The following is a 25,555-nucleotide window of genomic DNA, read 5'->3' as shown; positions in this document are numbered from 1 at the left end:
ATAAACATACCTCCCGCCAAAATATGTCCGATGGTTTGATCTGATGACGGCACATGTAGACAAAATGAAAAAAATGAAAAGTACATAAGCATGTGCATATATACTTATATGTCTGTGTCCATTCAGTTTGACTTTTTTAAACTTGAGCCAATGCAAAAAACTAGGAGGAGTATTTTTAGAGAGTGTTGAGTCTACGATATATATATTTCCACAAGAGCTGAGCAGGTAGACTGACTTTATAAGAAATGGGTCTAAGGTTCGAAAAAACAAACCAAACACACACACAAAATGAGTCAAATAAATGAAAGAAAACATGAAATTAAGTCAAGCAAGGATAATCTCTTCATGGAAAGTAACACTTGATTTTTTGAAAAAAAAAAAAATCAAACAAAATGACACAAAGGTGCCCTCAGTAGTTTTTTTTTTTTTTTTTGCACTGGCCAATATGGCCTCTTAGACTTATACTGACACCTAGTGTTGTGGATGCAGCATCATGCAAAAGCAAATTCCGTCTCAAATGCCATTGCAGAAAATGCACAATTTTTAGTCAGCCATGAAAATCGTTGGGGGTAACGCATTATAAGTAACCCGAGTTATGTAATCAGGTTACTTTTTCAAGTAACTAGTAAATTAATGTATTACTTTTAAATTTACAACAAAATATCTGAATTACTTTTTTAAATAAGTAACTCAAGTGCTTTGTTTTCCATTTATTGACTGACAGTTTTCTTGTCCCCATGTTGAGAGAAATCAAGTAACTTTCCCCAACACTGACCATGAATACTGTAAGAATCCAATAAAATGAGGGGTTACTAAGATACTTTATACTACGTGGGCTGATGAATGCTCGATTCTGATTGGTAAATGAATGTTCTTAGAAGTGCAGCTATTTTCCAGTAAACATACAGTTAAAGTAGTTTCTGGCATTACATTTCATATCACTTTGCCAAATGATTTCAGTTATTTCAAAGGTCCTCACAGCCTACGACAGCAAAAGAACCAAAACCCACTAAGAAACTGACCAAGCAAATAAATACAACAAACAATAGGATGAAAATGACACACTATTTCCATGTTTTCCCCACAACATTCTCTTTCACATACAGCACATGGAAATGGAAACATACACAAACACGCAACTTGTTGTCGTTGTTGCCCAACGACTTTATTAGTAAAATAGTTTCATAACTGAAAAACCACACAACATTTCTCAGTATCAAGGTAGTAACGTCAATAGCCGCTTTTCCACCAAATTACCCAGAACAATTTTGTCCCAGGAACTTTTTTCCCTCAGACCTGTTGCTGTCTACATTTTCAATCTAAAGTATCTCTGCATATAAGCTTAATATCGCCTATCGGTCCATCAGTTGTATTTTTTAAACTCCATACAACCCTTACTGCATGCACCGCAACAGACTTTTAAAAGTGGTGGTTGAAATAAAATGCTGCGTGCAGTCAACAAATCAAAATGCTGTGTGAACTCAACCAATTAGTATCTTCAGCACCCAAATTCCACCACCAAAAGTTCCTGAAAAAGTACTACCTCGTGAGCAGGGACTTTCTGAGGGGGAAATTTTTTACCAGAAACTTTAGTGCCTGCTGTCGAAACACACCAAGTACCACCCCACAGTCCCTAGATCCTGGGAAAAGATCCTGCGGTGGAAATGTGGCTAATGTTTTTGAAGCAGTTGAACTTACAGCTTTGCTGTTAGTAGAGAAGCTGCTGCCGAAGATGGTTGAGAGACGCACAGACTGAAGTAATTCGACAATCTTAATCAATCAATCTCTCTGCCTCAGTCTCTCTGTATTAACTGCATTATTAGTCTGTTTATCAATGGCTCAAGCCTCTGTTATTAGCTCTAAAGTGACATTTTGGAATTGGGAATGGAGGCTTGGGATGAGATCCATAAGAAATTAGTGAATTCATAAGAAATTATCTGCACACAAGTGCATTTTAAGTACAAATGTCTTGAAATGAAATGTCTGAACAATGTCTTGAGGCATGGTAACCATAGCACAATATGAGCCTAATATGTGTCATTGCCAAATTACCACCTTGGGTGTGCATTATTGTTCTAATAACTCAACGGCCCGTCTTCAATCATTCCTTACATATCAGATGGTAGTTTGTGATTACTGCCTTCATAAGGCAACCCACTCCATGTAAAATAAAACAGGCTACCAATACAAACATTGGCTTCATCCCATGTGAATGTAGATAATTTTACACATTTTACAAAATGACGACTTACTTCTTTATGTGCCCATTTTTTTTTTAATTTTTCAATCATGTAATTTAAATCTCATAAGTTTTCACAAACAGATCCAGAAGAATGACAGAAAAGAATCAGACATGTCCCTGCCATGCTCCTGTTCTCCCAGGCACTCCAGATGCTGTGGGTCAGAGGGGCCAGTGTCCAGAGCCGTGTGTTTGTAACAGGCAGCACATTCACTCTCTGAGAGTCATAGCCAGCTGGACCGTATGTGAGTGCCAAGGCACAGACCAGAGCACAGCATCTCTTTCTTCTCAAGCTGGTCAACCTGTGAGATTTTTTTTTTTTTTTCAAGATGTCTTTATTCTCTGAATCATCCTAGTTGCTATTTACCAAAACAAAACCCAAACTGATTTGATAAGTTGCTGGCTCTTCAGCTCTCCAAGCCAAGCAAAGCCATACCGTCCCTCCCTGAATCCTGGAGCTGCCAGTGCTTTCTGCCTTCACACACTTGCTGCCAAATGCACAAGCACTAACCTACCCACCCTTACTGCTGCCCTTAACTGGCACTAACACTGTTTTCACCCACCCGCTGCATCTTAATCCACTCTAACACATGCCAACACAGCAATAATAACCCACCAATGCCTTTATCAACATTTCTGCCGCAGCATGCAGAACACCAGAACACTTCCCGTTAAGAAAAGACTGCCTGCCAGCCACAGCGAGGCACCTAAACTTTCTATTTTCTGTTCCCCCTAGTCTGATATCTGTGTATATGTCTGGGGTATGATTGTGTGAATGATTTGTATGTCTGGATTTTAATGTATTGAAAAAGGACCAAAAGTGGCTGGTTTTGCCTTTTATAATATAACATTATTAGGACAATATCCAATAAAAAGTATTTGGATGCTACCTAAAATATATCAAACATTTTATTGGAAAAAGTGTAGTGTTTGAATACTGGTTTGGGGTCAGAAAGATTTTTGTTGTTGTTTGAAAGAAATGAATGCTAATTTATTCAGCAAAAATGCACTGATCTGACAGCAAAGACTTTTACACTGTTACAAAAAAATTATATTTCAAATAAATACTGTTCTTTCTTTTCTATTCAAAGTATTCTGAACAAAATTAATCATGGTTTCCACAAAAATATTAAACAGCACAAGCTCTTTCATCATTGATAATATAAAACATTTCAAAATAAGAGTCCCGGTGTATTTCGGACTTGTTTATAATTAAAATTAATTAAAATTAATTTTTCTTTTTCTTTTGGGCATTATTGGTATTTTGGTTACACAATAAATTGTTTAAATAAATAAATTATTTCCATTTAATTCATAGTAAATTAGTGTAGTTTCCTTTATAGGAAGAAAAGACTAAGAACATTATTTGACACACATATTATTAATTTTATACATTTTACTAGTAAAATCTGTGTCCCATTCACTGAGAGAGACACTATATGACAGCAAGGAGAACATAGGAAAAGGTGAACCATTTAAATGCTGTAATTTTGCATAATTTACAATGCATAATAATGCATAATATTAGTATGTAATTAAATGTAATATGCTATGTAATTAAAATTATTTTCAATAAATAAAAATACTGTTAAAAATCACACATTATTTGTTTGTCACATGTAGTAGACCATTTTTGTGCTGTGGGTAATAGGAGGATTTTTCGCCCAGCTACCACCGCAAGTATATTTCAAACCGAAAAAACGAATTTTGAAATTCTGCACTTTTCCATCACAATAATGGTTTAATGGTAAATTTAATCAAGGAATAGTTAAACAGTTCAAAAATAAACAACAGTTCAAACCTGTCAGATGTATTAAAGGGATAGTTCATGTTTATCTGCTTACCCCCAGGGCATCCAAGATGTAGATGACTTTTTTTCTTCAGTCGAACGCAAATTATGATTTTTAACTGCAACCGCTGCCGTCTGTCAGTCAAATAATAGCAGTGATTGGGAACTTGAACAATAAGAGTCAAAAAACTTCCATAGACAAATCCAAATTAAACCCTGCGGCTCGTGACGACACATTGATGTCCAAAGACACGAAACGATCGGTTTGTGCGAGAAACCGAACAGTATTTATATAATTTTTTACCTCTAATACACCACTATGTCCAACTTCGTTCAGCTTCCGGCTAGTGAGGTCTGATCACGCTCTGACAACGGAAGTGATGTCTCGCACTCATTGAAGTATATGGGCGAGACATCACTTCCGTCATCACAACGCGTTTTTAGACCTCACTAACAGGAAGCTGAACGAAGTTGGACATAGTGGTGTATTAGAGGTAAAAATTATATAAATAATGTTCGGTTTCTCACAAACCGATCGTTTCGTGTCTTAGGACATTAATGTGTCGTCACGAGCCGCAGGTTTTAATTTTGATTTGTCTAAGCAAGTTTTATTTACTGTTATAGTTGAAGTTCCCATCTACTGCTATTATTTGACTGACAGACGGCAGCGGTTGCAGTTAAAAATCATAATTTGCGTTCAACTGAAGAAAAAAAGTCACCTACATCTTGGATGCACTGGGGGTAAGCAGATAAACATTTTTGGGTGAACTATCCCTTTAAGACATACCGACAATAATACAGTTTTACATAGCATACTGCATCTCACTCTCAGCTCATCTAAAAAAACAAGACATCTATATTAGGTTCTAATATGTGTACAAAGATGGCGTGTATCAGAATCACAGGAGCCAAGGGACCATCTTTCATCCATTAACATACTTGACATACTGGGGTCACAGTGCACAGAAACACCTCGGACTGATTGCGCCACCTGTCCATCAACACTTTCACTTTGATTGGACTTGGGCAGCTGTGCAAGAGTGCACCTATCTCTCCCTCCCTCTTGGTCCGGGGCAGATTGCGCCGAGTTCCCACACGGTGGAATGCCACTGTCTGAGGCCGCGCCACACTAAGAGAGAGGACAAACGCGGGGCCTCGTCGTATAAAGCTCAGTTTGGCAGTGAGCCAGCAGTGGATGGAGGGAGGAAGCGGGATGGGGGGTATTGAAGTATCTTTCTCTTCCACAGGAAGAGACATTCATCCATCATTTGTGGGGCGCAGGGAGAGCGTCCGCTATCAGTGCTCTAATGTAATCAGTCTGGCGCTGAGCAGGGCCCCAGAGTGCCACACGGGGTCAGAGGCCAAATGAGCCACAACAGGCTGAGAGAGAGAGAGACACGGCACAAAGCAGGAAGTACACACTTAACAGATACCTTGTAACCACTACACACCACTGATACGCAATATACACGCTATGTGCTAAAACACTTGACCAAACTTGAGAAAAAAAAGTCTGACTGATACTAATATACATTCTAAAAAATGCTGGGTTAAAAACAACCCAAGTTGGGTTGAAAATGGACAGACCCATTGATTGGGTTGTTTTAACCCAGTGGTTGGGTTAAATGTTTGCTCAATGTGCTAGCCAGTTTTATTTAACCCAACTATTGTTTAAAAATGACTATATGTCTGGCTTAAATTAGGTTGGAAATTATAAATTAGACACGTAACTATTTGACGCAACAATAATAATCAAAAGGTGAATATTTATTAATAAGCATGTTTATTGTTTAGTTATTATTCATTTAACTTATTAATTAATGTTCATTTATTAAACATATTAATAAATGTTAATTTCCAGCATATTTTGGGTTCATTTTAATCAAGTAATACCATAATTTTTAAACAATAGTTGAGTTAAATAAAACTACCCAGCAGGTTGGGCAAACATTTAACCCAATCGCTGGATTTGACCATTTTCAACCCAACTTGGGTTGTTTTTAACCCAGCATTTTTTAGAGTATAGTAAAGAAAATGGTGTAAGGAATAATCTTTAATCTCAGAACTAGTAAATTTCACAAACAATTACAAAGAAATGGCAAGAAACATAATTTTGAAGTAGAAAAACAAATAGTATTTTCTTGTAAAACGTACTCTAATAAGCTTTGGTTTATTTACAACGTCGAGAGCAGATAATCAGCTACAAAAGTCCATAAAAGAACAAAAGACACACTTATCAGACAAACATTCATTCTTTGAGCTTTTGGTATCAAACAAACCGCTGAAACCTGCTCTCCCGCTGGCAGAAACCCAGAATAAACATGAAACCATTAGTCACTCGACGGGACAAAAATCTGACACATCAAAACCAGAAAGTTCAGATCACATTTAAGCAATTACTTTTTCATCCTTTACACTTCCCACCACAAATTGGTCTTGTCAATAATGTACACCCTTAAAAATAAAGGTTCCAAAAGGGGGTTTTCACAGGGATGCCATAGAAGACCTATTTTGGGTTCCCTAACGAACCTTTCAGTGAACAGTTCTTAAAGGAACCATGTTTTCTTAGTGTGAAGAACATTTCTACTATAAAGAACCTTTTGTGCAATGGAAAGATTCCATGGATGTCAAAAGTTCTTCATGGAACCATTAAAGCCAATAAAGAAACTTTACTTTTAAGAGTGTAGCAAGAGCAAGAAAGAAATAAGAATAAAAGTACTCTCACCCAAGTACTTCAAGGAAAACTTTCTCTTCCAAATCTGGCAGGTAGAAATGAACGGTGCAGGGAGGCTTGTAATTTAACCTATTTATGTTAGGTGTCCATAATCTCTTATGACGTTAGCTGAGAACCCTGATCAGCGCTGATGTGTGTCACTGAGTAGGTCTCATCTGCCTCTCATAATGAGGTGTAAACAGACATTAGAGTCGAGCCCTCAGAGCTGAAACAGCAGCTGTATTAGCCTGTAATGATAGTGCTGTCTTGCACGCTGGCACTGCAAAACCTGAGGAAAACAGTCATTACTGTAACACAAGTGTTGGCCTGTTGAGAAGCTGTCCTTCAGAGATAAACTCTCCTGAACTGATTCAGAACAGAGAGAAGTGTGTGAAGCACCTGCATGTGTGTGAGATGTAACCAAATATTTAGGACTGAATGTAAATGTTTAAGAATTAGTAATCATGGAAAACTTTTGTGGAAAAGCTAAGCACTGGATTTGTGTTTGTCAAGTTAAATCTTTTGAAAGATACACAAAAAGTTTTGTCTAAAGCACTTAGTAGTAAGTTAAGTAGATATCCACTTGTAGAATTGTATATTATGAGTTATTTCTGTAAAATAATCAGTACTTTTTTTCAGATGGCCCATAAAATTCAATTACAGTAAATTTGTACACTCTGAGGTGGAAGTCTTTTTTTTTTTTTTTTTTTCCCAAAGCATATTCAAGTTATATGTAGATGGGATGTGAGAGATTCATGTCAGATATGTCACCATGTGTGCGATTTTAGCAATAGATGTTTTCAATTTCAAATCCAGTCACACACAAAGACAACAAAAAACGAGAATAGGTGACATATAGAATGTTTTAATCGAGTCTTTTTTAAGGCTGGAATGCACTGTGACTTTTAAAGTCTGAACAGATTTAAAAAGAATAGACATTATACCCTTCGCCTATGAAAAATCATCATCATACATTAAACAACCACAGCTAATAAACAAACTCATGCAGAAGCATATCATCCAACTAGATGGACTCATAGTCTGAAGATTAAAAAAATCAGTTTGTGCCCATCATACGCAACAAGATTTTCTGCAAAAAAGCAGATTATGCCATGATGCATGGCAACTACGCAGTCTGCAATTTAGAGCAAAAATCTGTACGAAAAAGTTGTGTACTGTATTTATCGCAATATGTGCCATCTACTGGTCAATATGAAAAATGGCAATTTTTGCTTATAACTTCTAAATAGTTCATCTAAAATCCATGAGACTTCAGATTTAACCCTATTTCAACTCGTCACACAACATATGACGGTAAAACATCTGATTTCTATGTACAGAATGAAATGCAAAATGAACAAAAAAAATTATAAAATAAATAAATAAATTGAAAAACTGTATTAGTTGATCTATTAGTTTTTCAATGTTTTTCCTCTTCGGACAACAAAAACATTTTAAGTTTGATGGGCCAATAATCAGATTTTTCTGCCTGTCTAAACAAAGGCCAATGTTTTTTAGACATTTTCCACTTTTTTGTGTTTTTTCTGTACAAATATTTGTGGAATCCGTGCCATTTTTTTAAATTCATTTTTATATAATCTATAAATACATTTCGGATGATCCCACACCTAAAAGCCACAAGAAACTGCAAATTGGACAAAACTGTATAGTAAAAAAAAAAAAAAAAAATGTGGCAACATGAGACAAAGGGGGATGTGTCAGGACCTGGATAATACCTTCCACAGCATCTTGAGAAATAACCCACAACTTTCTCATCCTGTTCCTTTCCTTCTACAAATCAATCATCAGATATTTTAAGCAATATAAAACATAATATAGCTCAATAGAACCCAGACGATGATCTATCAGGTTTCGTTCATGTGATATCCACACAGATATCCTGCAACGTCCGTCCGTCCACAGTCATAAGAGCAGCAATCGTTCAAAATCAGTCTCCGTTTCATCGCTGATCTTTAGCCTCTCCTTTCTGACCTCTCATTTCTCTCACTCACTCATGTGTTTCCCAAAGCCTGAGGCATGATGGGTAATTGCACATTATTGGTATTTATTAATTGCCTCTTCCTTCGTGACACTCGTGTTTGAGTGATATCATCGCAAATGCATCAAGGTGCATCTTGACAACAGACTTGGCTTTCTGAAGACGGAGGGATGACTTCATATCAATAAAAGAGTGTAAGGAGAGAGGGAGGGCCACACCTGCTGCTGAAGGAGTAAATCAAAGTGAATGAGGTCAGAGGCAAGAGGGAGCCCCTGGGTAGAAGTGGAGCAGGACAGTGTATGTGTGTGTGTGTGTGTGTTGCCAGAAAGAGCTTGTCTGCTGTCTGCCAGACTTGCTGCCAACTAAACTCACTCTGAACCGTATCAGTGACAGCTCTACCTGTCTAATACTCCTTCTGTCAATCTCATTCTGTGTTGTTCCTTTTCTTCTTCACTTCCTTTCATCTCTCTTCTATTCTCTGCCTGTAATGATTACACTTTATGAACTGTGAGACTGTTCTCTCTCCTTCCAACATGAACCAACTGAGAAAGTCGGAGCTCTTAGTTTCATAAAAATCTGTAAAATTGAAATTTTTCTAAAATGTCTATTTACAGTGACATAAAGTTTCTGTTTCGCAAAGTTTGCTACTTCAGTTGTTGGTGTTGATTCAAATTGTTTCTAGATGCTTGTGAAGAGCAGTGTTGGGGTAACACATTAAAAGTAACTTGAGTTATGTAATCAGATTACTTTTTCAAGTAACTATTAAAGTAACACATTACTTTTTTAATTTACAACAAAATATCTAAGTTACTTAATGTATTTAATCTCACAATATTAACCAATGTCTTTGCTGCTGCACTCTTAAAACTAATTCAGGGGACCTTTAGTCGTTACTTAAATATATATATTGTTGTGAAATAAAAAATCAAGTTCTGAAATGCTGTTAGACTTTTTACTTGTAATTGTTATTTTATTGAGCTTGGATGACACACAAATTATGCCTATTGATTCGATATACTATCATGACTTGTAATAGTTTAACATTTTCAGTTAATCAAAAATGTATTTAATTTTAAGTTCTGTTAATGTAAAATACAATCTGATGACGTGTAAATGTGTTTCATTGTTTTGAGTTGTATGAACACTTCTTTTAATTTAGACGAACTTAAGTTAAGTGAAACTGGGATTTATATTTCCCATCATGCTTTGCCCATGGCACTTGAAAGGGAGAGTTAATGCTAAAATTAAGTGTTATATAATGTTTTTTGCACAAGATTAATGGTAAGGGAGATTTAGCAGTAATTTGTGTTTTGTTATGCTAATTTAGAGGAGTTTCTGTTAATGTGGGTTTTTGGAGATTTACCATCATGGTGACAAGCGGTGCTTGGGAAGTTCATGTTAATTAGAAATGCGTTTTATTGTGTCCAAAAAGCGTCTTCACCTTACTTAAAACATTATGTTGGATCAACTTAAATAGTTGCATTCATGTTGACAATTATTAAGTTCATCTTACTTAGAAATGTGTTTTTATTGTGGCAAAAAAAAACGTCTTCACCTTACTTAAAACATTATGTTGGATCAACTCAAAATATTGCTTTGAATTAATGTAATTCTCCCAATTGGCTTAAGTTAAAAAATCTTACTTAAATTAACATATCTTTTTTTGTTGAACCAATGTTTTATTTTTTAGAGTGTGACCTTCACTGATCTAATTGAACCAATAAGCAAAAATGACTTTAGATTAGATTTAGAAATAAGAGTGTTGAACTTCCTTCTCCTTTATCCTGTTCTTCTTCAATCCAGAATGGCAGCACAGCTGAAAGGTTTTTATTATTTTAGGGAGTAATGCAATATTGTAATGCATTACTTTTTAAAACTAACTTTCCCCACCACTGCTGAAGAGTGATCAGATGCATTTTTTTTAAATTTCAAGAAGCCCCCCCCCAAAACAAATTTAATCACAAAACCCCAAATTTTTCTGGCCCTGGTACGAAATGACCAGCTAACATCATTTCACTAATAATATCATTAGCACATGAGAAATTGTGAACAAGTACTAGTCAGGTGAAATCACTTGATCATTCTTATTGCATTATAAGAGTAGACATTGTGAGTAGCCAGTCATTGTGTTCTTGTGTTAGCAATGGTTACCTCCAAAGAAAGACGTGCAGCCATCATTGCTTTGCATCAAACTGACCTCACATGCAAGGAAATTACTGCAAAGGAGAGAGATTCAGCAGTGAAGAAGGCTTCAGGACATCCCAGAGTGTCTAGCAAGTGCCAGGACTGTCTCCTCCTGAGGAGTCAGCTATGGAATCGTCTCACCACCAGTGCAAATCTGCTCAATACTGGCACCAAGTAGTTTCGAGTGCATCTGCACACCAAGTGAGGCGAAGACATTTGGACAATGGCCTGATCAATAAGAGCAGCAAAGAAGCCACTTCTCTCCAAGAAAAACCTCAAGGACAGACTGAAATTCTGCAGGAAGTACAAGGATTGGAGAGCAGAAATTACTTTCTCTGAAGAAGCCCCATTCTGACTGTTTGCGACATATGGAAAATCGTTTGTCTGGAGAAGAAAAGATGAACGCTACCATGAGTCCTGTGTCAAGCCAATAATGAAGCATCCCGAGATAATCCATGTGTGGGGTTGAGTTTCATCCAAAGGAGTGGGCTCTCTCACAATTCTGCCCAAAAACACTGCTAGGAATAAAGAATGGTATCTGCAAGAGCAACTTTTCCCAACAACCCAGGAGCATTGTGGTGATGATCCGTGCATTTCCCAGCATGATGGAGCACCATGGCACAAGGCAAGAGTGATAATGAAGTGGGCCGGAGAGACATTGAAATTCTGGATCTGTGGCCAGGAACCTCCCCGGATCTTAATCCCACAGAGAACCTGTGGTCAATCCTCAAAAGGCCAGTGGACAAGCAGAAGTACACAATTTGTGATTAACTCTGACCACTAATAAGGCAAAAATGGATCGCCAGCAGTCAGGATTTGGCCCAGAAGCTGTTATCCAGCATGCCAGAGTGAGTTACACAGGTTATGAAGATGAAGGATCAACACTGTATATAATGAATCTTTGCATATAGAGTCAAAGCTGTAAAAATTGCATATATTGAAGGTTTTTGCCAATAAAAGCCTTTAAAACTTTTGAAATGCTTATCATTGTTTTCCAGTATACCATAGAAACGTGTGAAAAATTATCTACAAATACTGAAGCAGCAAACATTGCAAAATACAGTTTATGTCACTGCCAATATTTTTGGCCACGGCTGTATCTGTAAGATAAAAAAAAAAAAGAGAAATAAATGCTTTTATTGCAGCAAGAATGCATCAATTTCTTTTCTATTCATAAAAAATTCACAGTTTCCATGAAAAATACAACAACGAAAAAACAGCATTTACATCACATTTTAAAATACATAAAAATATTAATGAATGTTTTCATGAAATTAATAAAAAAATAATATTTAATTGTAATTTTTTATGTAATAAATGTATTAAATTGACAGCATAATATAGCAACATGTAACAGCAAAATTAGATTTTATCCCTTATTCATACTAGTCAGGGCTGTGCTGTTTTACAATCATTTCAAACCTCAGAGGAGGCTGAAATCAGAGGTATAAAGTATATCCTGCACCAGAGTCCCATAGATTCAATGTCTCAGCCACTAACTCTTGCGTCCTTCAGCCCCCTGGGTCTGTACTGTGCTTTATGTTCACTCTCCCTCATTGCATAAATCTAAGCTGTAATTTTCCTGGCACTGGTTTCCATTCTCTGTGGGCTCCAAGGTATGAGACGCCCATCTATTTCTCCCAGTTCCCCCTGAACACTGATGCCAGACTCAATAAGGGTCTTGCCCTCGTCTCTCCGAGTCCAGGCCCCGCTGTGCCTTGCCGCGCATGCCCGATCCCTCCACCACACCGCCCATTAGCTCATTTTTAACAACCCCCACCCCCACTCCACCCTCGCCCCCTAAAGCAAGACCCTGCCAGCGGCTACGAGCTGGGGACCACTTAACTGATTTCTTATGGGAGGGTTTCTGAGCCGGCAGAGGCAATCGGTTTGGTGGGAGCGCTGCCGTCAGTCTGAGCTGAGCTGTTTGGCACAACTGTGGGTCTGTGTCAGCTTTGCCAGGCTAATCATTTGGAACCAATTTAATTTAGCTTTACATTGCATTTTGTCACAGAGCAGGAATTTTATATATGATGCAGTTAATGGGAGGAATGACAGCGGGTAGGCAAAAAACTACAAGCTGGCATATGTGGCAGAAAAAACAAGGACATTCATTCTTGTAAAAACTTTTTTTTTTTACTTTAGTATGTCAAAATAGTTTAAAGGGTTAAAAATAACAACAACAAAAAACTGCATTTGAAATGCATTTAACTTGCATTTTGTCATATTTCACCATAAACAGTTGTAAATAATGCAGGATGGAACTATATTTTATCCACTGGGTTCTGCAATTAGCTGAGAAAAGTTGTTTTTAATATATGTACAGTATATAAAAAATATATATATTACAAACACTTTTCTATTCAGTGTGTTATTTGCCATTTCTTTGTAATTATTTGTTAAATGTACATGCAATTTCTAAGTGAAAACTGTCTTAAAGCAAATCCTACACCAAATGTTTTTCAGTTTACTGTTTTTAAGGACACATGCTCTTCAAATACCGAATTCACACAGCTTAAAGTGGCAGCACCAGAAACCTACTCGTCTATATGACCCAATGGGGACCTGAGGCAGGAGCTGAACAAGGAAATCACTCCCTTAAAGCCGCCCCTGAATGGCAGGCTGGGTAATAGCTATAGAACCCAATCAGGATCACCTAACAAAAGCAGAAACAATCAGCTCCGCAGACGAGCTAATCAACGCGAGTGCAACTGCCGACACAGACATCCATCACTTTACCATGTAAATACAGCACAGCGTGAAATGAAATAGGCCCCAGCCTTCCCAATCAACCTGTATTCCATACAGGGTGCATTCAGCAAACACATTGTTGAAACATTTCAGGGTCAAACAGTTGTAAAAACAGAGCTGATTGCACTCAGGCGTGGATTTGTGAGCACCACGGGTCCTTAACTTCAAAGAGAAAGAGACAGGTAGGTTAATGTCCTTAGCATTGAAACGTATTAGCATGCATTGCATTTAAACAAACAAAAGAATCAGCTGCAGATTTCTCTATTAAGTTTTGGTCCTTTGTTGAGGAACATCATTTTAGCAAATCTTAATTTGACATATTTAGTAATACAAGTGCAGAATCAAAGTGTAAATTTTAAAAAGCACTCATTTCAGCTAATGGCTAACGTGGCATTTTTAACCACAGAGATGTAGATAAGGGAAGATTATTTCAGGTGTGCCTGTAAATGTAGTTGAGGAAATATCAAATTAGTTACTAAATAAATATAAATAGCCATGTGTATATACATTAGGGTGCACAGATGGTGTGAGATTGGTTCCCATCAGCCTCATGCTTTGATGTTCAAGCCTTGTGCACAAATTTAGATTCTCAAAACCAGCATCACATTCATTTTCTTTCCTGGAAAATAAGGGACATTGCTCCTTTTCTTTATACCACTAATGCCATTTATTTGATAAATAAACTATTAACTGCAGCTGTGGTGACAACTGACCGCACTGTAAAACTAAACCCTTGTGAAAAAGAAAGTGTGCTTAATCTGATTGAATGTGCACTTGAAGTGTGATGTACTTACTATCTTAAAAGTATGTATTTTTTTTTTTTTTTTTTTTTAAAAACTGTACTTGCAGATAATATAATATCAATGAAATAAAGCATAATTCATTCAAAAATGAACATTTTGTCATCATTTACTCACTCTCATGTTGGTCCAAACCTGAATGAGTTTTACAGCTATCAAAGATGTTTTAAAGAATGTTGGTAATAATGACGGTACACAGCAAAAGTTAAATCAACTCTGCTCAGAGTACATATGGTCCCTCTCTAAATAGTGTTAAAATAACACTGAAGCAGAGTTCAATTTAATTAGATAATTAAGCAGTTAATAAGGCTGTGACTTAAATCACTTGTTCTTGTGTTTTTTCTTATTTCTTCAGTGATTCTGCTTGTTAACAGCAGGTGTTCATCACTAATTTGCAATCATCACTTAATTAATTGCTTTATTATCTCATTAAATTGAACTCTGCTTCAGTGTTATTTTAACACTATTTAGAGAGGGACCATATGTACTCTGAGCAGAGTTGATTTAACTTTTGCTGTGTACCGTCATTATTACCAACATTCTTTAAAACATCTTCTTTTGTGTTCAACAGAAGAAAGAAACTCATTCAGGTTTGGACCAACATGAGAGTGAGTAAGTGATGACAAAATGTTCATTTGTGTTCAAGTTCAAGTGTACTTACTGTTTATTAACACACTTAAGTACACTTTTAAAAAGTGCTCTTTGTAATAATCTTAAATTAAAGGTTTTAACATAAAGTACATTTTAAATAATTGTTTTCATAATATTTTGTTATTTTGATGTGTTGACTAACATACTAAAGCACATGTACTTGATAGTCATTTTAACTGTAATGTGTTTTTTGATATTGCGATTAAAGTTAATACACATTTCAAATGTACTAAAGTGCAACTTCATCTTTTCAAATGTGTAATTGCAAATATATTTAAATGATAAAGGTTTCAACAGAAGGTTTCAAATGATAAGTTTCAACAGAAATGACATTAAAGTATATTTTAGTTACCATAAATGCTTATCAGAACATTCAGCAGTGCACTTTAACCATATTTCAAAGACAATAAAAAGCAATAATGAAAATACTTAAAAAGATTAAGTTGTACTTAACATTAGTAAAGTGCAAACTGAATGTAATGTTTTCAGACACTTAACTGCATGTTACAGTAACTGCACTTACTGTAAGTATGTCTTAATCTTTTTATGTATTTATGTATATTAATTTAAAAAGAATACTATTTTTGTAATAAGCAGCACTCTTTTTAAAAAGTATATGCTGAAGTGTATTTCTTTTTCACAAGGGAATACTACCCAGTCACAGTTACCTGATAATCCATGTAATACGAACAACCAATGATAGAGCTCTCCAACTTTCACAAAAAGTGTTTATCTTTCACTATATGTGTAATGTTTTTATCAGCTGACACTTCAAAACAAAACTGCAATACAAACTCAAGTGCTAAAATGATAAAATACAGGACTGCATTCCTTTATTGATGTAGTACGTAAGTAATACAAGTTCTGTCATGAAACTCTAGATGGCCCAGGCTGATAGGTCTCATCTACTTGCAATTACATCATTGGTTCCTGCTGTATCAGTAGCCAATGAGCTCACTGCTCAACCTCTTAATACTCGGTCAGCATTTGCTTTAGCAGTTGCAACCTGCTTTCAGAAACCCTCCACCTTCCCCAGCTCCACCTGTATATCTGCTACGGGTAATTCATGTAAGCTATACTGTACAGCTGCAGCATGTCTTACTTGCTCACTGCAGCGTGTTGTGTATGCATTGGCAGTAGCAAGTCCTGTACTTGCTCTGAAGCAGCAGCTTAGCAAATCTATCCATAACATATCAACATATCCATTACCATGCCGAACACTCAGAGAGGTGTCGGGACAGAAATTCTGTTTCCTTAAATACAGGACGACAATTCCATATTACGATATATGTGATGATGGTTGCAAACCATACACATCACCAATATACTTCTCTCAGCCAAAGCAGGGAACTCTGGAGTTTCTTGCATTTCTAGGCATAAACCAGGCCTTAAACAGTGTTAATTGATGATCATCTCAACACATGTCACAGGTTTACCCAGCCAGGCTCAACTGGCATGTGGACCCACTGGCAGCCTCTGAACCAAAACAGGCTGGATGCCCATACAGCTATAACAACACACTGCCATTATCATTAGAACACAAATGCACACTAGATGTTCTCCATCCCCCCCATTCACTCAAGGAAAACACAATTGTGCATTGTAAATGCATTGGCTGAACGAGGTAATCCTTTTGTTGCATTGACAAGGAAAGACTGAATGCACAATGAAACTACAAGATGTCTATTTTGAAACTAACTTGGATTAAGTAAGTAAAGTACTTGACAATTACTTGAGTAGAAATGAAATTACAACACTGAATTCATTAGTAAGGTTTAAGACAGATTATAGGATATGCTCTGAGAAGTAAATAGTGTAGGCAGTCGTTTTGATGAGTGTTAAACTCATTTTAAATGGTTAAACAAAGTTTCATAACATTTTCCCACAATCATGATGGATTTAGTCTCTCCCTCCCTCTTTGTATGTTAACATATGTTAAGGCTGAGTTATGCAGTGTTGCTTGTTTCAGCCGTGCGTTAGCTCATCACCCCTCTCCTATGACATCATTCTCTGACAATGCCACCATTCATACAGATGTGGCTACAAAACATGGATTTAGATTGTCGTTGTGCAAACAGAGCTTCACACACAACCTGTGCACCAGCTGCAGGTGTCTCTTCATAACTTAATGTGGCCTTCCACTGATGGAGTCTGTAAAATGACATAATTCATTGTATAAAATGAAGTAGAAATACTGAGTCATTTAAACAGTTACACATGATACACAAGTTACATAATTGTATATCCCATATTTACAGCACAAGGTATGACTAAACACTACACTTTCCATGTAGACATAATATATACATTTATAATAATGGGTATATTACATAAAAGAGATTTATGAAAAAAATAAAAAAAATCTTAAATCTTGAATACTTGAATTTGAGTGTACACTTCCCAATCATTATTTTCAAACAAAATGTCATAAATTGATATATCATATATATGTCAAGGTAAAAGTTTTTTTTTTTTTTTTCAGGTATCATGAATTATTAATTCATTAATGTCATTAAGTTTTTGGGGAGACTCCGCTACTTTTCTAAGAAATAATAATAAAATATTTTACCAAACAACTTTTCCTTTCAGGCTATCTTTTCATTTTTTAATGAAAAAAAAAAAATTCTTTATTATCATATTAGTATTACTTAGACATTTTTGATTACTCCTTTTGACTACTTTAATTCAGAAATTAACAACCTACTCATCACAAAAGAGGTGTATTCAAGTCATTATATGTATGAATCACATATTTAACCAGTCATAAGGGTAATTTTTTTAGCCGAGATACAACCATTTGAAAATCTGGAATCTGAGAGTGCAAAAATCAAAAGATTGAGAAAATCGCCTTTAAAGTTGTTCAAATGAAGTCCTTAGCAACGCATATTACTTACAAAAATTAATTTTTGACATTTTTACAGAAGGAAATTTACAAAATATCTTCATGGAACATGATCTTTAATTAATATCCTTACGATTTTTGGGTCACATTTATTTGGATATTATTAGGCATCTTATATTATATATATATATATATATATATATATATATATATATATATATATATATATATATATATATATATATATATATATATATATATATATATATATATACATACACTACCGTTCAAAAGTTTGGGATAAATATACAATACAATATTTTTGTTTTCAGGATTCTTTGATGAATAGAAAGTGAAGTGTTTATTTGAAATGTAATCTGATGTTACATTATAAATGTCTTTACTGTCACTTTTGATCGATTTAATGCATCTTTGCTGAAAAAAAAAAATTAATTTCTTTAAATTCTTTTAAAATTTTTTACTAACCCTAAACTTTTGAACAGTAGTGTATAATGTTACAAAAGCTTTGTATTTCAGATAAATGCTGTTCTTTTGAACTTTCTATTCATCAAGGAATCCTGAAAAAAAAGTATACAACTGTTTTTAACATTGATAATAATCATAAATGTTTCTTGAGCAGTAAATCAGCATATTAAAATGATTTCTGAAGGATCATGTGACACTGAAGACTGGAGTAACGATACTGAAAATTCAACTTTGCCAACACAGAAATAAATATATTACATTTTATATTATATTCCGATAGAAAACAGTTATTTTAAATTGTAATAATATTTCACAATATTACTGTTTTTACTGTATTTTCAATTAAATAAATGCAATCTTGGTGAGCAGACAAAACTTCTTTTAAAAATATTAAAAACCTTACCGATCCCAAACTTTTGAACGGTAGTGTATATATATATAAAAATAAATAAATGTAACAAAACGTAACTTTTTGCTTAAAGTATGTCTGCATCTGAACTCTTTTGCATTCAGTACTTACAGTTACAGAATGAGGGAGTGATTACATAAGAATCTCCAGCGCTCACATAAAAACTTTACATCTCTTTGATAGCTGTATCCCTCAGTGAAATGTTTCTTTAAGAAAGGTTCCTTTTTTCCACTGCTCAAGTAAAAAAAAAAAAACAAGTACATTTAAAGCATGCCAAGGATTATGTCATCTGAGAGGCGTGTGCCAGCGCAAGGGCCCCGGAGAAACAGAGCAGGAACATATAGTATTGTTTATCTCATAAAAAAAATCCTCACCACATAGCCTGAGGCTTAGTGACAAATTTATCATCTTGGTAACAATGTAAACAATAGATAATTACTCCCTGATAAAACAAAGAACCACAGATTGTTTTTAACTGTCATTGGCATGAATAGTGAGACTAACATTCCAACCAGAATTCGTAGATTTTTCAGTTCTTGGTCAAGAGAACTTGTGCGGAGCAGCTACAAGCAAATGCCAATGCAAATAGTAAACTCAATGCATTTTGCTGATTCTTTGCATTATTACATTCTTTTGTATTTTGTAAGATTAGAGTCAATTAGAGTGGGGGGGGGGGGGGGGTTGTCCACTTATTCAACTTAATATATTATACAATTTGCTTCCCTAGTAAATTTAGTTTTAAACATCCAGTAAAAGTAAACTCTATTTACATTCTTAATTCACATTCCTAGCCTTCCTATTTGTCTTTGTAATGATTAGTTATAATAATAATAATAATAAAAACTTACTCTTCCTTTGAAACAACTTTCCTTTGGTGGCTGATACAGCTCACTTAGACCATTGGATAAGTTTAACTTTGTTTGACTCTGTCCTGGTACAGAATGGTATTTTTTCACATTTCAATCGAGTCCCGCTTCATTTTTTTTCCTCACACCCTGTTTCCCTTAGAAATACGACATTATAGAAGTAAAATGTGTTATGAATGGCAATTCACAAGGTCTGCTCGATGGCCCAGCGCCAGCGTAAACAACTGTTGATGGAACTGTCACTGTTCCAATCGAGCCAGTGCTGCATTGTCACGGAAGTTTATCATTTGCACGTTTTAAATATTCAAGCATAAGAAGATGCGAAAGAGAACTCAATTCAGTACTTGCACACTGTTTGAGAAGTTTTGTGTGTACACATCTGGAGCGCATGCCCAGAAAGCCGCGTCTCAGACAGCGTGTGAATACTGAATTGAGTTCTCTTTCACATCTTCTTGCACTTGAACATTTAAATTGGCTTGAATTACACTCAAACAGACACATTCATACAAAATGACACCAAAAAGCCCATCTTGGCGAGTATCCTAGTACAAACCGTTGGTAATGCCTTAAAGGGTTAGTTCACCCAAAAAGGAAAATTCTGTCATTAATGACTCACCCTCATGTCGTTCCAAACCTGTAAAACCTCCGTTCATCTTCGGAATACAAATTAAGATATTTTAGTCTGAGAGCTTGTGAGTCTCACAGTGACACTGATGACGTGTTATCTAGTGCGCCCGAGCTTCGTTTACAGTCTGAGGGAGACACATGTTGTATTCAAGCTTTTCTACATTGTTTGTATTTTGGTATTGCTATATTTTTTAAAATGGTGTGTAGGTGTGCATGTCGCGGATGTCCTAATCGCGTCACTGTCCGGAGCAGAAGGGGGCGGTAATGCACCAATAAGCCGGATGCCGACCGCCGTAAAACAGGAAAGAAGAAGAAGCAGCAGCGTCACTGTGGAGTGAAAGCGGATATACAACAGACCCGGAAGAGAAGACAATGCTGAATAAAGTCGCAGTTTTTGCTATTTTTGGACCAAAATGTATTTTAGCTGCTTCAAAAACTTCTAACTGACCCTCTGATGTCACATGGACTACTTTGATGATGTTTTTATTACCTTTCTGGACATGGACAGTATACTGTACACACATTTTCAATGGAGGGACAGAAAGCTCTCGGACTAAATCTAAAATATCTTAAACTGTGTTCTGAAGATGAACGGAGGTCTTACGGGTGTGGAACGACATGAGGGTGAGTCATTAATGACATCATTTTCATTTTTGGGTGAACTAACCCTTTAAGTGAACGTAAAAAGTTGAGAAAAAAAAACGCATGTGTAACAGTATATTAGATCCGTGCAATCTGTCTTAAAGTGACAGCAGCCTAATACTCCTGCTGCTCCTCTGTGTTTTTAATGTTAAGCCGATCCGAGGCCAAAATCTAAAGTCTTTGTTAGCTAGTTATATATATATTCGCCGACAGCCGATTAATGACCATTGTGATCAAATTCTGCCAATGTCAGAAGATTTGACGCACAGTCCTGTGGTGTGACTTCTCCTATGACAACACAATTGTGACACAACAACAAACCACCACTTGCTCCACACACACACGTCTCCATTATTTTCCAGTTTTCTTTTCAAGAAAAGACATGATCAAAATTAACGCTAGAGATTTTGCTTGCTAGTCACTCACCAAATGTAAATGCAGCTCAGAGTCACCCAACGTGTCACAGATTGATGATGTAAAACTCACGCAATTCTTGCGTGCATCCGTTTGTAACACGTCTTGACTGCCGTACAGTCTGACATTAATAACAACTGAGATCCCACAGTGTGACATGGCTTACAGAGGGGATCATGTTCGTACAGTCTGACAAGCAACAGTCGTAAAGGACGATTATAAATTGTACAGTGTGCACCCGACCTTAATCAAACAACAAAGGACAAAGAAAAGAAAATCACTCACTGCTCTTGACTGAATAAATGTAACTTTAATAAGGATTTATCTGTATTTAATTAATATGGTGAAGACTATGCACTATGTTTTTTTCAATTTCTGTACCTGAAAATACTGTTAGACCAACATGAAAAACCTGAAAAGCACTGTTTATTTCATTTGTATGTTTTTTTTTCTGTTGTATTTATTTGTTCTATTGTTCGTACTTTCATTATTTGTTCTTATTTTATTTCTGATTGTTTACTTTTCTTTAACAATATTTGAAATTTATATGAGTTAGGCTAATAGTTTTTGGTGTCATAACCTTATTTAATAATGTCACATAGGTCAAAAACAACAGAAATAATAACTAGACCTGTTTTATTTTATTTTATTATTTGTGGTGGCGCCAGTGAAAGTTGTGGCAGGGCAAGTAAAAATTTGAACTAGTAGAAAAAAATCCTTTGAGCCCTTTATTATTTTTTTTTCTCAAAAACTCAAAATACAGATTAAGACTCTCATACTCTCATATTCTGTATTTCAAAGATCCCTTTATAATAGTTTATAGCTCTACGCAAATATTTACATACTAATGTTTCAAAGGAAGTTGTAAGCTGTATACAGTATATAACTGCCAAAAACTTTTTTCTTTCAAAACCCTGCACAAGCCAAAACAGTGGTGGAACTGAAAGTGGATCCGCACTGACTTTGACAGGGTTCAGCTGGCACATACACAGGTCTTTTCCTCTCTCTGATAAGAGCATTTGTGCTTCCTTTTCCACAGACACCAGAACTTTCATGTATCAAAACACAGCATGTGAAGGAAAAATAAAATGACCGGGCACAGAGCACATGTGCTGCTTGGTTATGTGAGATATACAGTGTGTTGTTTAGTTGAGTATATGTCTATGAAAATATATCATAATGGGGAAACCAAGAGAGAAACTACATCTGCCCAGCACATCGAACAACTGGATATCTGAAACATATAATCAGTGACTTCATTAATAATAAATATTCTGCTGCTCAGCCCAAGAGCAAAACAGCCACAAACACAAGAGCCTGCTCATCCACATCTGGCCTGAGATAAATGACACCTTAACCACAGAGAATGAAGACAGCAAGGCACTCTGCCATACAGCGCTGTGTGTGTGTGTGTGTGTGTGTGACGATCTGACAGCGGTCCCGTGGGAACAAAAGCACTTTTAGCAGGTTTTTTTTTCCACCGGAGACCCCCTGGCCCACCACAAAATCAATTTGGCCAAAGAGCACAGACACACACACACGCACACACACATCTGCACACTGATCTACCACCTAACATACCATCTTCTCACACACTCTCGCTGTCTTTCTCACATACACAGTCTTTCACTTTCCTCTGTCTCTCGCTTTCTGCATGTTCTCTAGTTCGGCCCTCTCTCTCTCTCTCTCTCTCTCTCTTTCTCTCTTGTGGCTGAGGGTTGGGTATGAGGTTACAGTTGGGGGAGATATTTCCCATTTGGAATAAGTCAACATCTCTGTATAATGAGATTAGGGCTGGATCTCCACACTGGGGTTGTGCTGGGCCGGGCCGGGCCGTGTGGGGGACACATGGCTCTGATCACACCAGAACAGGTCACCTGACAGTAACAGTCACCGCTATGCCAGATGCATAGGCGCCAATGCCATAATAATTACTACAAAAAAGGAATAAAAAAAAAAAATTAAATATCTAAAACTCATTTAAACAAGAGAATCAGAATTGTGTAAGATATTAAGACTTGTTTTTTCATTTTTCATTTTTTAATTAATTTTACTTTTTTTAATTTTTTATTAAGAAATCTTTTTTTTCTATCAATAATCAAAAAAATTACGAGATTTTTTTTTAAAAAATCATAAAAATGTAAGAAAAAAATAGGCTTATATATATATATATATATATATATATATATATATATATATATATATATATATATATATATAATATTAAATTAAATGTCATGATGACTTTACATATAGTACATATTGTTTTTCAAGCAAATTTAGTTAGATAATTAGTATTTAATTAAAGATAATTCAATTTTTTAAAGAAAAAGAAAAATTTAAGAAAAAAATTAAGAAAAAAAGAAAAAGGTCTTATATATATATATATATATATATATATATAAAATATTAAATTATAATATTAAATTAAATTTCATTTAATAAGACTTTACACATATCACTTTAATATTTCATTTACAGTACATGTGAACTGCAATTTTTATATTTATATATACGTATTTACATTCTTAAGCATTCAAAAGCAGAATGACCCATGTTTAATTCTTCCTATAAGATTGTTTTAGTGGCTCTTGAAAGCTTAAAACAAATGGTTTCATGTGTCGGAGCAAAAGAGAAAAAAAAAGGAATTTATAATTCAATTACAATCAGGGCCGAGAGAGAGGCAGGGAGGGGGGGATGTGCCTGGAGTCCAGCCAGGGGACAGATAAGACTGCACATTAAAGTAATATTATGCTCCCCCTGCCCGTTACCATGGCAACAAACGAAAGGATTAAAAAATACACATGGTGATCAATCTCCAGCGGGACAGAGAGAAGGAGAGAGAGTTAAGTGCTCTTCGAACGCTCTTTCCACCATCAGAATCATCACTCATGCTTTGACATACAGACACTCTCCCTCCTTTTCTGTCTTTTATCTTGTATTGTTTTTCTCTATTCATCTCAGCCACGTCCTTTCACGAAATGTCTGCGCTCCCCTTTTTCTCAGAGCAAAATAATTAACTCCCTCCTGAGTCCAATTCCAAATCCACAAATACCGGATTATTACATGGTATAATTAGTGGATTTTAATCTAATTACCAAATCTGTCTTCCTGATCCTCTTGCCACCGCTATGAAGCTCAAATAAAACGTGTGAGCAGCCACATACTTAACAGGGATCTATGGTAACTGTACAAATCCAGGCAGACGGATGTAACAGTCCTGGAATAGTTCACAGTCATCATTTACTCATCCTTATGTAGTTCCAAACCGGTATTATTTTCTTACATGGGACAAAAAAGTAATAATGTTATTTCCATACATGGAGACGGGGGCTGTCATAAATGCAAATGAGCTTTTTGAATGATTTTCACCAAGTAACAATTTAAATTTTAGTAGTGCTGTCAAAAAAGGATTAATCGCGATTAATCGCATCTAACATAAAAGTTAGTAAATGTGTGCGTGTGTGTATTAGTGCTGTCAAATCGATGAATCGCATCTTACATAAAAGTTTGTAAATGTGTATGTGTGTGTGTGTGTGTGTTAATGTTGTCAAATTGATTAATCTTGATTAATCGCATCTAACATAAAAGATTGTTTACAAGTTAATATACACACACAGACATATATATAATATATAATGTAATATATATACACACATTGATTATGCAATTATTACATTTTTGATTCTTTAGCAGTTAAAGCCACTAACAGCTTGGTATGGTGTAAGTTTAGTACATTCCTATAGCAGCTAGAGAACCAAAAATCATTTGGACAAATTGATGAAACGTATAAAAAAGAATGCTGTCAAATCGATTAATCACTATTAATCGCATCGAACATAAAAGTTTGTAAACATATGTGTATTTATACAAGTTATTTCTGGTTCTCGAATCTGATTGGCTGTTAGCCGTGCAAAATTTTAGTGGTAACAGCACTCTTACCTTTTCACCGCTTGTATCACTTTTGAAGCGACTATCATGGCGGCCAAGCAAATCCACTATAATTTTTGCGAATACTACACTTGTTGTACCACAAACTGTAGTTTTTAAGAGTTTTTTTAAAGCAAGAATATAGTTGTTTAGACCTGAAATATGTGACTCATATTTAATCATAGAGCCTATTTTACAATTTGTTTTCGGGAT

General features: G+C 35.6%; 1 protein-coding gene across 2 annotated transcripts in view; it reads right to left on the bottom strand.

The window, feature by feature from the left end:
• creb5b (cAMP responsive element binding protein 5b) overlaps positions 1-25,555 on the bottom strand; it is an 88,411-nt gene that overhangs the window by 9,717 nt on the left and 53,139 nt on the right. Inside the window, exon 8 of one of the 2 annotated variants that reach the window (XM_067393129.1) lies at positions 11-40. The exons of the other annotated variant lie outside the window; for it this stretch is intronic. Coding sequence (XP_067249230.1) covers positions 11-40 — 30 coding nt within the window. The remainder of the gene's footprint in view (positions 1-10; positions 41-25,555) is intronic. 2 annotated transcript variants of the gene reach the window in all.

The sequence above is a fragment of the Chanodichthys erythropterus genome, chromosome 2 (assembly GCF_024489055.1).
Source record: "Chanodichthys erythropterus isolate Z2021 chromosome 2, ASM2448905v1, whole genome shotgun sequence".
Classification (NCBI taxonomy): domain Eukaryota; kingdom Metazoa; phylum Chordata; class Actinopteri; order Cypriniformes; family Xenocyprididae; genus Chanodichthys; species Chanodichthys erythropterus.
This window is presented reverse-complemented; position numbering and strand designations above follow the sequence as displayed.